The sequence below is a fragment of the Macaca mulatta genome, chromosome 1 (genome assembly GCF_049350105.2).
Source record: "Macaca mulatta isolate MMU2019108-1 chromosome 1, T2T-MMU8v2.0, whole genome shotgun sequence".
In the NCBI taxonomy this organism is placed as follows: domain Eukaryota; kingdom Metazoa; phylum Chordata; class Mammalia; order Primates; family Cercopithecidae; genus Macaca; species Macaca mulatta.
This window is the reverse complement of record NC_133406.1, coordinates 209,198,530-209,215,983: the sequence shown is the minus strand read 5'-3', so window position 1 is coordinate 209,215,983 and position 17,454 is coordinate 209,198,530. Positions and strand designations below refer to the sequence as shown.

Here is a 17,454-nt window from a genome sequence, read left to right as displayed (position 1 = left end):
ACTGCCTAGAACAGAGGTGGCACATGCTGGGAGGCCCCTGAGCTGGCAGGCCCCCTCTGCCTGGTCTGCTCAGGCTTCCCTGCTCTTGCCTGAGCTGCTGAACCAGCCTCCTAACTTGTCCTGCCACCTCCTGGTTCACTCCAAGTCAGGCAGCAAATGGCTGCCCTCTTCTCCTCCGACACAGCTCTGATTATGTCACTCTCTTGCTCAAACACCTTGTGCGGCTCCCTCTGCCTCTGAGTGGGGCGCACACTTCCCAACAACGTTGGTCTTTGAGGCAGCCTGTGATCTGGCACCAGCCACCCTTTCCCACTTCTCCTCCCTCTCTCCTTCTCATCTTCCGCCTTGCTCAGTCAGACTGCTGTTCTCTGACACACTCTATACCCTCCCACCCCCAGGCCTTTGCACCCTTGGCACAGCTTTCCCTCCTACCTAGAATGCCCCCTTCTCCCCGTTCTAGGTCTCCTGAACTCTTGCCAAATCATTTGATGGCTGGAAGCTGTTCCTGCAGTGCCCCGCCCAGCCTCTCCCTCTGGAATTCCCCAGTACAGACAGCCACAGGGATCCCTCCCTCCTGCTAGTCAGCTCTAAGCTCAAATGCCACCTGCTCAGAGAGGCCTTCCTGCCCCTCCGCTTCGATGGTGCCCAAACACCTCTCCAGCCCCTTCCGCCGTCCCACTTCCTCCAGGAGTCCCAGCCCTCATCGTTCCTAGGCACTTGTTTATTCATCTGGCAGCTGCCTCCCCCATGGCAGGGCAAGAGGGCAACTGCCTGCTCTGTTCACGGAGACATCCTCAGAGGGGAGCCCGGCACCCCGCAGGCCCCTGAGAAATATCTGTTACTGAGTAAATGCCTGATGGGGTTTGCTGAATTCTACTGGGGCCTCACTGAAATTGGTGACTCTGTAAGGCTGCAGTCCCAGTTTGACTGATCCTAGATCTGAGGTTTGTGAGGTTTGTCACCAGATAGATGTGGGTTCAAGTCCAGGTTCCACCACTGACTCACTCACTAGCTTCGGGACCCTGGGTGAGTCTCAGCTTTGTCACTCTGGGGGCCCCAGTGTCCTCATCTGGTCACAGCCCAACTCCCGTGCTCAACATGGGGCCTGGCAGGCCTTGGCTCTGGAGGGTGGTTCTGGGGGGCCTGGGGACCACTGGGGGTCTACAGTCCCAGGTCCTCCTTTGCGTGAGGCAGAGGAATGCTTCTGCAGCTGCCTCCTGGCCCCCTCCCCTTGGCAGCCCTGCGGGGATTCTCCTCACAGCCTCCACCTCCGCAGGGCCCAGCCTGTGCTGCAGGCTCGGGGGCGGGGGCGGGGGCGGGGGCGGGGGGGCAGCAGGGGTCACAGTCCTCCCCTTCACAGGCTGCTGCCAAGTCTCTAGCCGGAGGCTGTGCAGCTCCACGTGCAGCCCTGCACCCGCCCCCGCGCTGCTGGGACTCACCGGCTCTCCTTTCTCTCCCGCTGACCCGGTGTAGCCACGTTCCCCCTTGATGCCCTGACAAGTGGCAAAGAGACAGTGGAATTAGCCCCGCAGAATCAGCCCGTCACGGCGCTAATGCGAGGAGTGGAGACTGTAGCTGGCACCCAGACCGGCTCTGGGGGGATGGCACTGGGAGGACTGCTGGGGGCTCCAAAGCTGCCGTACCTCCCACCAGCCACCGTGCCCCCCAAGCTCCCATTGGAAAAGGAGGACACACCCACCCAGCAGCTTCTGTGGGGGTGGCACCTCTAAGCTGTCTCTCCAATCTCCCAAACCCCCCATCCCCAGGAGGCAGATCTCAGTTCTTGCCGTGTCTGGGCCTGGCAGAGTGTTCTGAGAGTCAGGCCTGAGCAGAGTGGTGGGACCAAGCCATGCTGCAAGGGGGCCTACAATGGGGACAGGAGGCTGCATGGACTTTAGGCAAAGGAAGAGGCTGAAATGCCCGTGAATGGGGAGCCCGCCGAGGGCTGCCCAGCCTGGCTCTGTCATGACCACCAGCCCAAGCCTCCGGTATCCAGCACCCACTCCCCAGCAAGAGTCCCCTTACTCACAGGCAGTCCTGGGGGGCCCATGGCACCCGGGTAACCTGGTTGCCCTGGAGGACCCTACGAAGAAAGGCAGACATGATGGATAGCCCCCCAACATTTCTGTTCTCCCCTCGCTGGGTAAGAGGGTAGCCAAAGCTAAAACCTCTGGGGCTGCCATCTAGCAGGTGCCAGCCTGCCCCAGCACTGCACACTGGGCCATCTCCCCAAGCCCCAGGTCCCCTTGGTCGTGACCTCCACCACAGACCTGGGCTGGGGGTGCGAACCCCAGCCTGGCCCAGACCCTGACAGCTGAGCCGGAACAGGGATCCCAGAGCAGGCGTGAGGACCAGGGAAGAGGGGGTGGGCAGGGATGCTGAGTGACGAAGGCGGAGGGCGGGAGGGGAGCCCTCAGGGACGCTGCTGGAGGACAGGGGCTATGCATGCTTCTGGCAGGGAGTCAGGGCACATGGAGATCGGCCTCCTTTGCTCCTGGGGGAGTGTGGAAACCTCACACTGAGGGAATCCTGGCAGAAGGGCAGAGAGTCATAAAGAGTCCACCTCCCAGCTTCCACTCGGCAGCCACCCCTCGGAGCCCAAGCTCTGCCTCCCCAGCTCTTCCTCCTTTTCCAGCCCCTGCCAGCTTCCTCTTACCGGCTCCCCCTTGTCTCCAGTCAGGCCTGTGAGGCCTCGCTCTCCTTGAAGGCCCTTGGAGAGAAAAATCATGAGAAACTGCAGGAGCGGGCTGTCCCCACCCAGCCCCTGACTCCTTCCCCCTGCCCCACTGCCTTCTGTTCCCACTCCAGGCAAATGTGGAGGCCAAAGTGGCTCTCTAGTGTCCCTAGCAAGGTGACCCGTAAGGGTGTGCTCCAGCAGGATGAGTGGTAGAGGTGTGAACCCCCACATATGGGTGCCTTTCAGGAGGATACTCTGCAAGACAGGTAACTGTAGAGATATGCCCTCCAGTGGGGGTGACTCTGGGAGGGTACCTCTCAGGTGCCCGTCACTGGTATGCCCTGCCATGGTAACTGACTGGGGTACACCTTTAGGAAGCTGACAGATCAGATGTGTGCTCATTCTGAGGGGCAACCATCAGGAGAGGTACCCCAGATGGATGCTGCCACCAAAGTGTATCACATCATCAGACACCCAACACTTACCTGTCCAAGTCCCCCACCCCAAGCCAAAGATCACTTTCTTGGAGGGAGGCAGGGGAGAGACACAGGCAGGCTGCCTCCAGAGCAGTCCGTCATTTTGTAGGGTGAGAGGGCATGTCACTTTCCACGAGAGCTACAGCCCCCACCCCTAATTCCTTACCCCGGCCTTTGCGGGTGCCGCGCCATTACGGGCATCTTTTGTGCCCCCTTCTCCCTCATCCCCTCAAGAGATGGCGCCCAAACCTTTCCACGACACAAGACAGATGGCTAGACGGACAGATGGCCCCTTCACCCAAGCAAGCAGAAACAGACAAGGCCCGGCCACAGATGAGGAGGTGGGGACAGATGGAACTGTGACGAGGAGGGGCCCTGCTCCTTGAGCCTCCATCACCAGGCCTGGGAGGAGAGGAGCCAGGACCCAGGAACACGCAACCTGACAAACAGGAGGTTAGTTTCCGTGACCCAGGAGGGAGCAACAGTGAGGCTGGGGGTGATGTAAACACACCTGTGACGATGACGAAGGCAGAGCAATTAACGACACCTGGCAGAAGGAGCCGGCCAAGGTGCCGGGCACAGAGGGGCAGGGCCGCACGACACCCAGAAACCCAACTGGCTGGTATCACATGCCCCGCCTTGGAGCAGACTGGGACTGGAGCCAAGGAAGAGGAAGGGAAGAGGAGGCAGCTGAGAGTTTCCTCTAGGACGATGGAAAAGGTGCAGGAAGGGCTGCCTTTAAATCCCTGGGTGCCTCTGGACAGCCCTGCCAAGCAGCAGGGCAGCAAACCTGTGCCAGCCTGCAATGTGAAGCCCTAAAGCTTTGGCATCTCTGCTGGGCTCTGAGCCAGGTGCCTGGCAGGGTCCCAAGAACTACTTTCAGCAAATCTTCAGGCAACACCGAAGGTGGTGAGAAGCAGGAGGCAGAGTGAGAAGGCAGGAATGGAGGAGCCCCCTAGAGGCACCAGCTTAAGAGGGAGGTTCACAAGCTCAGGAGGACTTGCGGGAGTGCTGCAGGATGGTGGGAGAAATGGAGAAGGAAGACAGAACGTGGTAAGAGAGAGAAGAGGAGAGAAAGAACACAGGAGAGGAGGGAGAGGAGAAAATGAAAAGGAGTCAGAGACTGGGAGGATGTCCAAGCTGCTGTGACCTCAGAGAACCCGTGTCGTTAGCTACCGTGCCTGAAGGGGGACAACAAACACGGAGGACGGAGGTGAAGGCACGACAGGAGGGAGACAAGCAAAAGCCACAGAGACCTGGCTGATGGGGGGAGGGGAGGTCGAGCAGCGCTAGGTTCTTACAGGCAATCCGGGGGAGCCAACAGCACCAGGAAAACCTGGGGGGCCCTGGTGGGAGAAACAGGCAGGTCACATCTCGTAGGCACAGTAACCCTGGACAGCCTGGAGGGCACAGTCTGGGGCTTGGGGGTCATGGGGAGAGGAGGTCATGGGAGTATTTTCAAGGCAACTGGAAAAGAGACTCCTTGAAAGTCTTGGCTCAAAAGACAACTGTTCCTCCCTTGGCTCCGGGAAGATGGGCTCCTCCGTTGACAGAGATGCGGAACCGCTCCAGAGTCAGTGCTTCCTGAGTCTTCCGGAGTCTAACTGAAGACCCGGTTGCCGCAGAAGCCCGTTTCTTTCAGCCTTGCCCACCATGCCTGCCACCCGACCTCCAACTGTCCCCCGAGTGGGGGCTCCCTGGCTCTAAGACAGCTCCCACCAGCCATTTTCTTCTCCAAAGAAAGCATTTTCAGTTCTTTCAATCTTTCCTAGTCACTTCTATTTTCCTGCCATGTCGACATCACAGAGGACTCCAGAATAGATGCCCTGGTCTGGTTTTTGTAGATTTACCCTAGAGATGGCCCTACAGAGCAATGGAGGACAGCTCCATCTAAGCCCCGAGCCCTTGTGGGGACTGGCATCACAGGGGCATGGAGAGGTCTGGCCGGCATGCCGCGTGCTTCCCTGGCTGGGAGGCTGGGAGCCTGAAGCCTAGGCCCCCTGCTGAGGGCAGCCTGGGGCCACTGTGGAAAGCGCAGCAGGGGGTGGGGACAGGGAAGCAAAGATGTGCCTCTGAGGACCTCCCCTAAGCAGGACCATAGGCAGTGGGCAGAGCAGGGTGGTTCCAGGGCATTTGGTGGTAGGAGAGCACAGTTCCTGCAGATGTTCTGTGGAGGGACGAGGAGGGCAGTGGAAGTTCCCTCCTCCTGCCTTGCCCAGCCTTTTGGGGACAAGGTCGCAGGATGGTGTCTGAGCGTAACGACCCCTTTGAGAGCCTCTCAAGCAGGCCAGGGCACCACAGATACTTACAATAGGGCCTGGAGGACCCGGGGAGCCCCTCATGCCAGGCGGACCCTGCAAAGGAAGCCAAGGGAAATGGATGAAGAGGCCCAGGCCCCATAGAGCCCCCGGGGTTCCAGCAGCTTTCCTCCCAGCTTGCCAGGGCCAAGGTCAACAGAGGGCAGCTGTTGTCCAAGCAGAACAATCTTTCATTTGGCTCATTCAATCATCCTACAAACGTTTATTGAGCAACTATTATGTACCAGGCATTAGTCCAGGGGCTAGGATCACAGCATAAACAAAATAAATAAAAACCCTTGCCTCAAAGCAGTTACATTCTAGGGGAGACATGGACACTAACAAATAGAATAGGAGCTGGCACATAGTGGTGTTGAGTTGACACCTGTGGAATGTTCCTGAATGAAGTAAATAGGCAGGATGCTGGAGGGTGATTAGTATGATGCAGGCCAAGGGGACTGGAGGCTCTGGGGTTGGTGTGGTGTTCAATTTTAAAGAGGGTGGTCAGGGGAAGTCTGAGAAGGAGACACTTGGGCAGAGCTGAAGGAGTGCAGGAATGAGCCCCAAAGAGTGTTGCAGGCAGAGGACACAGCTGGGCACTGGGAAGGAAGAATGTGTCCTACCCTGGGTCCTGTGTATCCCAGAGGAGCCATGTGCCAGGAGAGCAGATGAGTCCAGAGTGGTAAAGGGCATCAGTCACGTGAGGCCTCAGAGGCCCCCAGAAGGTCTCAAAGGCAGACAGGGCCCCAGCCCCTTTAAGGATGAAGCCTCATCCCTAGTCTTACCTCTTCTCCTCTCTGGCCTGGCAATCCCGGAGGACCAGGCAGGCCTGGGCTCCCAATGCATCCGGGATCTCCCTCATTGTTGTCGCCCTGGAAAAGGATGGAGATGGTGACAGTGGGCAATCAGGGCCTCTTTCTGTGGAGCATGGGGCATGGTCAGGGGAGATAAGGCGAGGCACTCACCCGGGCCTCCTCGGCTCTTGGGCGCTCCAGCGACAAAAAGCACTGCAAGGGACAATGAGAGGCACTCTGTCTGATGAGGCAGCCAGGGAGCCCTCCCACACGGGGCGGCCTCAAGCCCGGTCCCTACCTGGGCGCAGTTGTCGAGGCCTAGCACACCAGGGATGCCCTGGTCTCCCTTCTCTCCCTTCTCCACGAGGTATGCTGGGTGGGCCCTCTGCCCCTGGACACAGTCCCCGCAGATACTCTGATCAGGGAGTGGGGAGAGGAGTGGGGTCTGGGTCAGAGAAGGCCAGGATGGGCCAACTGGGGAGCCCACCTGAGAACCCAGAGCCGGGGCTCCCTGCCCCGCAGTCTTCCCTCTTCCCACACTCCCTCTCTCCCCAGCCACATCCCTACGGCAGCTTTGCTCCATCCTCGGGGGACCCACTCCCATCAATTGGCTTTGAGTTTCCTCCAGGAAGAAGCTCTGGTAGAGCTAAGCCAAAGCCACTTTCCAGACAGGCGTGTGGGCGGAGGCGAGGGGCCCGCAGAGGGACCATCTGTCCCGGCTGTTCCTGCAACCTGCACCCACTGTGAGGACAAGCCACGAGGAGCGAGGCTGGAAAGGCTGGCTCCGAATGCCAGCTTCTCTGCCCAAGGGAGCAAAGGAACAGCTGCAGGAGGAGCCAGGCCCTTCCCAGGAGCCCCTGGGACAGATCTCGGATTGCTCACAGGCTCCTGGCTCAGATTGCGCCACCAGAATTGTCTTCCCCACAGGAAGGGGTTTAACCTTCTTTAGGTCACAGACCCCTCTGAGAGTTTGATGGAAGCTGTGGGTCCTTTTCCCAGAAAAATCAAACCCACTAGTGAAAACCAGCCTGTAGTTTCTGAGGACTCAGGAGCCTGGAGCCTGTCTGTGGCCAGTGTGGCGTCCACAGACGCCCAGGCAGGAGCCCCTGCTCACTTTCACTGCTCACCACCAAGCCCAGTGATCATGGCTGGCATTTACTCAGCACCCATGACGCTGGGCACTGTACATAATAAGCCCTGCACATGATCACATCCCATCGTGACGGTGCAGCGAGGCAGGGAATCTATAAGCAGTGTGGAGATGGGAAAGCCAGCACTCAAGACAGGCGGCGTGACTTGTCTGAGGAAAGTGGGAGTCTGGATTGGCGTGGGCCTGTCCTAGGCCACAGTCAGCACTCTCTCCCCAGGCTTCCTGGACTGTGGGTGCAGGTGGTGCTGGGGCTGGGTCAGCATGCCCCGGGGTGCCATCTGACCCCTTCTCCACACTATGCACAGTTTCTATTTGGGATCCTCTGAAGAGCACCTGATGAAGATGCCAGCAGATGAAATGTTACAGGAGAAATGTCAAATCCTGGATTTGGAGTCACACGATCACTGCCCAGTCATTGACAGAAGCAGAGGGGAGAAGAGCTTGGGGTTTTGTTGCCACAACCCCACTGTACTCCAACATGTAACTATTCCCTAGAGATTACCCAGACCTCCTCTGGCTGCTTCTGGAGAAATCTGCCGTTCAGAGCAGGGGAGGGATAGAGAGTCCCCACGCTCTGCCCTGACCAAGGCCCATCAGGGTCACAGGATGTCCAGGGCACTGACTAGCCAGTGTCAGAAGAGGGTGGCCAGGATGAGGGGGGCTCTGGAGGCCAACACATGGGAAGGACTCCTGAGGACGCTGAGTCAGAGGAGAGAAAGTCCAGGAACATAAGGGCCTCCTTCAAAAACCTGAAGGCAACCTGGGGAATTATTGTGCTCTCGTTTCTAGAGGTGACTAAGCAAAGATGGGCTATGCAACCCTTAATTCCAGTCGGAACTTCTGCTCAGTTTGGGAAGCCGGACCAGGCCCCAGCCCTCTGGTAGGGTATTAAGGCTGTGTACAGGCCCTGGCACAGGCCGACCCTCTGACCAGGTCCGAAGTCCCCTTTCTTGGACTACCAGAAGGGCTTCTCAAATCCATCTCCTCCCTGGATTCCTTCTGGATTGACTAGAGAACGGCTGAAGCTTTCTTCCAGGCCACACCCAATCTCACAGCCCCCTACCACTGCACTTTCCCCCCCCCGCTTTGCTTTGGAAGCTGCTGGGCTCTGCCGCGGTGTGACCCGGGTGCCACGCGGTCTCATTGCCAGCTGCTGCGGGCAGGCTTCAGGGCTGGGTTCTGCCGACAGCATCTGCCATGTGGGCACCGTCACAGGATTCCTTTAAGCACTCATTCAGCAAATGTTGCCTGGGGGCCTGTTACAAGCCAGGCATCAGCTAGGCCCTCATAGACAGATGCTTGGAACGCGTATTCCCTGCAAACTGCTGCTCTCTCTGCGAGGTGCCACACAGCTGAGCACTTACTGAGAGAATCCCCTTAGGAGACACCCCCGCCAGCTCACACTTCTCTCCTGGGTACCCTCTTACCTTAAGGAGGTGCTGTTCAATTGGTAAGGATCCCTGCAAGAGACAGATGTGTGGGCTCAAGCAGGTGAGGGGAAGGGACATGGAGACTTATGGGATCAGGTAGAGCCTTGGCACATGCCATGCACCTTCCAGCCTCAGAAAGGGGAGAGAAGAGGGACCCCCACTGCAGCTACCGGGCCAGCTTCATAGCTTGAGCAGCCCTGGGAGGGGCAGGGAAGGGGCATGGACAGGGAGTCCTGGCTGGTACCCACCAGTTCCGCAGTGAGCCCAGGCTGTCCTGGCAAACCGTTGTTTCCAGGCACTCCCTGTAGCCAAGAAGAGACACGAGTGAGTGGGCTCCATCTCTCTAGCCTGCTGGTCAGCCTGTTTCCTTCTCATCACCCCGCCTCCTCTTCCCCTTGTCCTGCAGGGCTGAGAGCCCTGGTTGGCACAAGGCTGACATCTATTCTTGGCTCAAAAGCCTCTCGACCCTCTTTATAGGGAAAGCCAAGGAGGCCCAGAAGAGTGACCCCCCCAAACCAGTCCAACAGCGAGTGTTTTCCCCACACACCAGAGGAAGGTCAGAAATTGAGTAGAGGGTCTTCCATGGAACTACTGTTTATTTCTGTGCTAAGTCATTTTTCTATATTTTCTCTTTCTCTTTCTTTTTCCTTTCTATTTTCTTTTCTTTTTTTTTTTAGAGACGGGGTCTCACTCTGTCACCCAGGCTGGAGTGCAATGGCATAATTATAGCTCACTTAGCCTCGAACTCAGCTCAAGCGATTCTCCCACCTCAGCCTCCTGAGTAGCTGGGACTAGAGGCGCTCACCACCACGCCCGGCTAATTCTTTTCTATTTATTGTAGAGACCAGGTCTCACTGGTAGGCTGGTCTCAAACTTCTGGGCTTAAGTGATCCTCCCACCTCGGCCTCTCAAAATGTTGGAATTATAGGCATGAGCCACCACACCCAGCCTACTTTCTCATTTAATCATCACAGTTATCTTGTTGAACTAGGTGCTGTTATCTCCATCTTAAAAATAGCACAAAGAATCCAGAGGAGGCCGGGTGCGGCGGCTCACACCTGCAATCCTAGCACTTTGGGAGGCTGAGGCGGGCGGATCACCTGAGGCCAGGAGTTCAAGACTAGCCTGGCCAACATGGCGAAACTCTGTCTCTACTAAAAATACAAAAATTAGCAGGGCTTGGTGGTGTGTACCTGTGGTCCCAGATACACGGGAGGCTGAGGCAGGAGAATCACTTGAACCTGGGAGATGGAGGTTGCAGTGAGCCAAGATCATACCACTAAACTTTAGTCTGGGCAATCTCAAAAAGAAAAAAAGAGAACCCAGAGTAAGTACTTGCCAAAGGTCACAAGTTGAGCAAGGCACAGAGCTGAGGTCCAGAGCGAGGATCACTGGCTTCTAATCCCTCTCTTAACCACGATTCCAGCATCAGTCCTCAACAGACATCCTCAGAACATTCACGGACACAGCAAGGGTGGGTGCTTGCCAGTCAGATTCATCTAGATACAAAATTCTGACTACCTGTGTAACTTTTGGCAATTTATTTGGGGGAAGAAATTCTATGCCTCAGTTTGTAAAACAGGGATAGTTTATGGTGAGGCTTCAAGGAGACAATGGCTGCAAGGATGGTTACGTTAGATGCATGTCATCCGGACACTGTTCCCCTTGCAGATTCCTGAGGCACATTTGCATATTAAACACTCCATGGAGGCAGGGAGTATGTTCCATTTTGAATCCCCAGTGCCCGACATGGAGGAGGTGTGCATTAAGTACGTGTTGAGTGAATGCACTGCTGCTCAGCCTGCTCCTCCCTGCACAGGATTTCCTTGGCGCACTCTGAGATATGGCCTCCCTTCAAGTCCCAGCTCCCAGCAATGGAACATATCACCAGCCCCCGAGCAATTTCCAGGCAGACTCTACCAAGCCTGGGTCAGACCTGGAGCCAGCCACTATCCAGCCCTGCTGGCATCTCCGTGCACCATCAGGGCTTAGAGCAGTGCCTGGCACAGGGAAAATGCCTTGAACATGTGAACTATTTTTATTTATTTATTTATTTATTTATTTATTTATTTATTTATTTTGAGATGTATCACTCTGTCTCCCAGGCTGGAGTGCAGTGGTGCAATCTCAGCTCATCGAAACCTCCGCTTCCTGGGTTCAAGTAATTCTCCTGCCTCAGCCTCCCGAGTAGCTGGGATTACAGGCACGTGCCACAAAACCTGGTTAATTCTTTTTGTATTTTTAGTAGAGATGGGGTTTTGCCATGCTGGCCAGGCTGGTCTCGAACTCCTGACCTCAAATGATCCGCTGACCTCGGCCTCCCAAAGTGCTGGGATTACAGGCATGAGCCACCATGACGGCCCAAACATGTTGATTATTATGCCCTAAATCATTATTCATCCCCTGCTCCCCTCTCCATGGCCAGTGTGTTAGTTCAGGCCTGATGTTTTGTAATTGTTTACCCAACCTCCCAGAACTAAATGTTCTACCTGCTGTCCTACTGTGGAAGCGAAGTGCAGCCAGAATTGAAACCTAGGCTCAATGACCTACTAGTTGCCTCAGGCAACTTTCTTGACCTCAGTGCCTCAGCTTCCTCCTCTGTGAAATGGATTGAGATGAAATGAGATAACTAAGCACTGGGACTATACGGCCTTGGATGAGTAAGTGCTGTACATCCCTGAGCCTGTGTCTATACTTCAATAAAGGAGCTGCTCGGCCCTTCTGGATCCCACCTGGCATGGGGCAGGTGCCTGCCAGCAGCAGCCTCGGCTTGGTCTCACGCGCTGGCACTAGGCGAGGACTCTGGTGCCTGGGACCAGACTCAGCAGTCACTCTTTTCTGCCTCATTCCCCAGCATGTCTTGGCAGGGTTCACGCTACATCAGCTCTCACTTATTAATGGGTCACTTTGAAATGACTCTTATGCTTCCCCAAGGAAACTGCAAGCCCTCTGCAGACAGAATCCTGTTTCCTGGCAGTGTGGCAGGAAGCCCCAGACACTCGGCAAATGTGTGGCTGCAAATCTGTGGCCTGGGCTCTAGTTCAGCACTTCCACTGGGGTAGAGAGAATTGGGATCCTGGCAGAGACTCCCATCAGCAACAGTGGCTCACTAGAGCAGACTCCCAGCCCACAGTGGCAGGGGAGGTGTGCCAAGGTAGCGGGAGCAGGGAGGGAAGATACGAAATGTATCAAATCATTGGGGCAAGGAGGAGTAGCTTGTAAAAAGCTTCCCTGTGATGCTGCCCTGCTTCTTCAGGTGAGAATCACTCTCTTAGGAGCTGGGAGCCAGACACACAGACGGTGGTGTCTATGCCACCTAGAACCTCTGGAAAACATGGCTTGGTATGCAAACCACTGGGAACTGTCCTGAAAGGCATCAGAAGAAGGCAAAAAGCGCCTTGCATGGGGAAGCCCTAGTCCAGCATTGTCAATTCCTAATTGGGTGGCCTTAGACAAGATACTTCGTCTCTCAGAGCCTCAGCTTGTCCAGCTGTGACTTAGGAATAATAACACTGCCTTCCTGTTGGGGCTTTTTATGTAAGGCTCAAATGAATGAAAGAATGGATGTAAAATAATAATAGTACTCGTCATCATAATAATGATAGCTAATGCTTTCTAAGCATTTGTCATATAAATAATATATAACAGTCATGGGCACAATTCTATACACTTCACATGCATTAACTTGTTTAATACTCACAAAAGCCCTATGAGTTAGGTGCACTTAGCAGAAGAGGGCAGTGAGACACAGAGAGGTTAAGGAACTTGCCTACCATCACACAGCTAGCACAAGGCAGAGCCGGGATTCAAGTTCAGGCTGCCTGGCTCTGGAATGTACCCTTTATTCACAGCGTCACACAGATCTTGGCTCCTAATGCTCTCCCCTCACTATCTCTGGCTTCCTTGCAATTCCCCAAACACATCAGGCACATTCCCACCTCTGGGCCTTTGCACTGGCTGCTTTCTCTGCCACAAAGCCTCTCCCTCACAGCTTCTCTCCTCATCTCCTTTCAGTTTTGATTCAAACGTTACCTTCTTTTCAGTACATTTTGCAAATACTTCTCCTGCCCTCGTCCCATTTTCTATCCTCACTCCCTTCTTTACCTTTCTCCTTCGTACATATCACTTTCTAACACACTATATTTTATTTATTTATCTTGCTTATTGTCTGTCTTTCCTACTGAATATAAGCTCCAAGAGGGCAGGGGCTTTTATTTTTAGCCACTACTGTATTCACAGCACTTAAAACAGTGCGGGAAAAATAGCAAATGTGCAAAAACATGTGTTGCATGAATGAGTGTTGAATGCTGCTCCAAAACAGTGGGCCGGGCTCTGTACCAGGGTAAGGGATTTTTATCTGACCCAGATTGTGGATTCCTGACAGCTGATGCAACAGGGCATTCCTTGAAACCGTGCTGGGAGTGCAGAGCCTGGCCGAGAGGCTCAGTGGGCCCTCCTTGCCACCCTGGTAGGCAGCTGAATAGAGGAGTGAGAAATGGCATGTCTGTGTTTTTGGGGTGGGGGAGAAGCGTCCTTGGGGTCCAGCCCAGAGCAGCCACCCTGACCGCATGAGCTCTGCCACCCAAACTCCTCCTTCTCTTCTCCCCCTTTACCTGCAGCCCGGGCACTCCAGGGGGGCCTGGTGGTCCAGGAATACCTGGTGGACCCTGAGGGAGAGAGGGAAGAGTCAGAGCCAGCAAAGAGCTCTGCCCCATGGCTGAGAGCAGCTGTTTAGGGTGGACAAGCCGTGGGGTGCTGGCGGACAAGAGGAGACAAGCGACACACCTGCGGGCCCGGCTGCCAGGAGCTGCCCATCCAAAGTCCCGGAGCACCCTGGGTGGGAGTGGGGGTCGCAAAAGAAGGGGAGAGGTTATAGGCAACGTCTACACCAAGCGCGGGGCTGCGTGGGGAGGCGGATGGCTGGGGTGTGCGGCCCTGCAGAGCCGCACACTGGGCACCAGACGAGGCTGAAGCTGCTCCTCTCCCCCGGGCTGGGGGAAGGCTCTCACAGTGCCACTTACCGGCATGCCAGAGAAGACGAGGTCTCCTCGAGAGGGGCAGGAGCACTCCCCTGGCTCACCCTGAAAAGACAAGAGCCTTTGTGAGACATGGACGAAGACAAAGGGCCTCTTGAAATGGACATCCGAGAGGCATGGGGCTCTAGAGATGGAGAGGCCAGGGTTTCAATCCAGGATCGGCCTCTTATGATGTTGCCCTTGGGCAACCTGTTCAACCTCTCTGCACCTCAGCCTCCTCGCCTGTAAAATGGGAACAGTCATTCCAGGCGCACGGAGTCTCAGGAAGACAAAATGGATTTGTGTATACAGGGGTCCTGTCGCATGGAGATTATTCAGCAAACCATGGTCCTGCTGTTACAGTCATCAGTTATAACCATGTCTGCTGCCATGCAGGTAATCTCATCTTCAGTACAACTGCAGCCCCGCTCCCCTGGCTTCCATGCCCTTCTCTCAGGGGCCCCTCACCTCTCTGCCCTCTCACCACTAGTCCTTCCCAGCTCACTTCCTGCCCCATCCTCTGACTCAGCCCCCATTTGAAAATGCAGCTGCCCTCCTAAGGGGGCCTTGGAGTTTTCCAGTCTCCCATGATCCTGGTTGAGTCTCAGGCCAGCAACCAGGTGAAGTTAGGGATATGTGGAGCCCCTGGAACCAGGGAGCTTAAAATTGAGTTCCTCAGTCACACTAGCTGCATTTCAGGAGCCCAGGATGCCTCCTCCACCCCCATCCTCCAGTCCAAGGCAGCTTCATGTGCACAGGCTCCCCTGATTCGTGGTGGGAAGGCTGGAGGGGCTGCTAACCCCCCAGCGTATGGGTCACAGGCCCTTGGAACTCACCTTCTCTCCTCGTGGTCCCTTTTCACCCTGCAGGGAAGAAACACAGAAAGGTGAGCAGATATGGGTGCCGAGGCAGGGCCAGCCATGGCTTCCTGCTGTCCCGAGACACTGTACTCACTGGTGTCCCTCTGGGTCCCGTCTGTCCTTGCTGCCCATCACGGCCCTGAAGGGAGAGAGCCCAGAGTCAGAGGGTGAGACTGGGCAGCGGCCAGCCATCTGGCCTGCTGCAGAAAGGGGCTGTAGGACAAACAGAAGCAGCGCCAGGCTCCTCTGGCACCCAGGGCCCAGGGCCCACGTTCCAGAGGAGCAGACTGAGGTGCCGGACAAGGAAGAAGACTGGCATTTCCTGAGCACATCTGGGTGCCAGCCACCGGGCCAAGTACCCGTCAGGGAACATTGAATGGAATCCCCTCTCCCAGTCCAGCAGGACGGTATTGTTCTGGTTTTCAGGTGAGGAAACTGAGCCTTAAAGAAACTTCATGATAGACCCAGCAGCCAGCTGCAGCCAGGCGTGTGTAGCCTGAAGTCTCTGCTCTCTCCTCTCTCTCTTTAGTGCTTGATACACTTTCTCCCTATCACAAAAGTTGTGTCTGTTGACCTAACTGGGAGAAGGGGATTTCAGCCCCTTTTTTATCCACAAAAAACTGGAGACTTTGAGAAGCTGTCACTTGCCTAAGGTCACACCCCTAGCAAGTGTGCGGCTGAGGACGAGAAGCCTGCTGGATGGAATTCAGCATGAGGAGAGGTCTGGAACATTCTCCTGGAAAGGCAAGCAGCTTGGACAATGGCATGGAGTCTGCTCAGGCCAGGAGAGGCCAGCCTGGCCACACAGGGCGTTCCCATAACTCCTTCATGTGGGCTCCTCCACCTTCACACTTGGGACTTGAAGCTCCCTGAGGACCTGGCCCACGTCTTTCATTCTGCCCTGGGGCTCCCTGGGACAGGCAGGAATCCTGGCTGTCCAGCTCTGCGGGGCAATAGAGACTGGCTGTGTGGACTTGGGCGAGTCCCCGCCCGCTTTGGACGTTGGTGCACTCTCCTATCAGTGAATCCCAAACTGGAACTAGAATTTCTTCAGGGATCCGCAAAGATAGAAGAGGATACAGTTCACTGGGCTATTTTTAACATTAACAAAAGCCCAAGACAAATTACACATTTGCCCACCACCTGGCATGGAACAGACTGGCTGAAAGGTAGCATGCCTTTGATTTAGGCTGCAATTAGATTATCTGGTAAAATTCTAGCAGGTTCATGTGGAGTAGAAGCTGACGACTACACAGGTCTTTGATGACTAAAAATGAGAAAATGCACTTATGATTACTTAATCCGTGCAATTTGTTCAATAGACACGTCTTTTAAAACACGGGAGCCACTGGGGGAATAGTACAAAGGGAAGGTCTTTCCAATTACACTGGAAGTAGTTGCTGGTCTGGATCTGTGCTGTCTGATACCGTAGTCCATAGCCACATGGGGCTATTTAAATTTAAATTAATTAAAATTAAATGTCACTTAAAATTGAGTTCCTCAGTCACACTAGCTGCATTTCAGGTGCGCTCAACAGCCACCTGTGGTTGTGCCGAACACAGCGTTTCCATCCTCATAGATAGTTGTACTGGGCAGCACCGGTTCACATGTCCCTAATGACTAGGGATGGGCTTTGAGTCAGACAGGCCTAGGTTGAAGTCCGTGGCTCTGCCTCCTCACCCTCTGACCTTCAATTTCCTGATCTATGAAGTGAGTTCCCTTACAGGGCTGATGTGAGGATGACATGAATTTCTGTGTTTAGAGCTTAGCACAGGACCTCAGCATGATCACTGCTCAAAAAATGGTGGTGAACATTATTGTATTATTCAAGCATTCCCTTAAAGGAGTGAGGTCTTCCTTGTCTGAGGCTGGGCTGAGGCCTCTCTCCTCCCATGCCCTGTGCTGCTGGGATGGGCAGGGTCAGCTCCATGCCCTCTTCCCAGCAGAAACATCCTTGGTTCCAGCAACACCACCAGAATGGAGCACAGAGAAGACTTACTGGAGGCCCAGAGACACTGGTCCCAGGAGGTCCCACGGGTCCGGTGGCTCCTTTCACCCCTGGAGATCCCTGTGTAAGAGAGGGTACAAAGGTTGCAGGGGCAGAATTGGAAGCCAGCTACAACTCAGCAGGTAAGACACATCCCGACAGGTCTTAGGCAGCCCTCTGATAGGCAGCACTTGGCCCCTGTGTCCCCTGTGCCTGCTGCTGGGACACTCTGGAATACTGCAGGCCCAATGCCCATGGAGGCAGAAGCTCACCTGGGCACCCTTCTCTCCAGTGGGGCCAGGTGGTCCCCGAGGTCCCGGAAGTCCCTGCAGATGGAAGCACAGTTAGTTAACCCATATCCTAGAATGGCCCTCTCGCCTGCTATCCTCCTCCAGGACTCAGGCAGACGTACCTGAATGCCAGGCAAACCCGGGGCTCCAGGCTCCCCCTGCAAGTCAGAAAGGGCAGATTAGCACACAGCAGCCACAGCCAACCTGTTCCTCTGGCCCTGCCACACCGGCAGACCTGGTCTGGGTGGGGCATCTACCAGCCCAAATTCAGAAGAGCTCCCCAAGGAGACCCTGAGGGTCAGAGAGGCTGGGGTCAAAGGCAAGTCCCTGACAGAAGCAACAGCAGGCCAGGGTTATGGCCTGACTCCTGGTCCCAGAACTAAGTCCTGTGCATCTGGGGGCAGGCAGAGCCCTGCAGTTTGGGAGTGGATGGAATTAGGTAGTTGGCTAATAGAAGTGTTGAGGGGACAGGCAAAGG

At 55.4% G+C, this 17,454-nt stretch overlaps 1 protein-coding gene across 8 annotated transcripts in view; it reads right to left on the bottom strand.

Annotated features, from left to right (window-relative positions):
* Window positions 1-17,454, bottom strand: part of COL16A1 (collagen type XVI alpha 1 chain) — a 51,467-nt gene that overhangs the window by 13,700 nt on the left and 20,313 nt on the right. For 4 of the 8 annotated variants that reach the window (XM_077964889.1, XM_015133782.3, XM_028836737.2 and 1 more), the window contains 18 exons: window positions 17,099-17,134; window positions 16,959-17,012; window positions 16,699-16,767; window positions 14,794-14,838; window positions 14,676-14,702; window positions 13,846-13,905; window positions 13,610-13,657; window positions 13,438-13,491; window positions 9,073-9,126; window positions 8,822-8,854; window positions 6,543-6,659; window positions 6,416-6,457; window positions 6,236-6,322; window positions 5,463-5,507; window positions 4,455-4,499; window positions 2,657-2,710; window positions 2,030-2,083; window positions 1,440-1,493 (listed from right to left, as the gene is read on the bottom strand). In XM_077964889.1, coding sequence (XP_077821015.1) covers window positions 1,440-1,493; window positions 2,030-2,083; window positions 2,657-2,710; window positions 4,455-4,499; window positions 5,463-5,507; window positions 6,236-6,322; window positions 6,416-6,457; window positions 6,543-6,659; window positions 8,822-8,854; window positions 9,073-9,126; window positions 13,438-13,491; window positions 13,610-13,657; window positions 13,846-13,905; window positions 14,676-14,702; window positions 14,794-14,838; window positions 16,699-16,767; window positions 16,959-17,012; window positions 17,099-17,134 — 978 coding nt within the window. The remainder of the gene's footprint in view (window positions 1-1,439; window positions 1,494-2,029; window positions 2,084-2,656; window positions 2,711-4,454; window positions 4,500-5,462; window positions 5,508-6,235; window positions 6,323-6,415; window positions 6,458-6,542; window positions 6,660-8,821; window positions 8,855-9,072; window positions 9,127-13,437; window positions 13,492-13,609; window positions 13,658-13,845; window positions 13,906-14,675; window positions 14,703-14,793; window positions 14,839-16,698; window positions 16,768-16,958; window positions 17,013-17,098; window positions 17,135-17,454) is intronic. The other 4 variants (XM_077964892.1, XM_015133791.3, XM_077964894.1 and 1 more) reach the window with 1 other exon arrangement.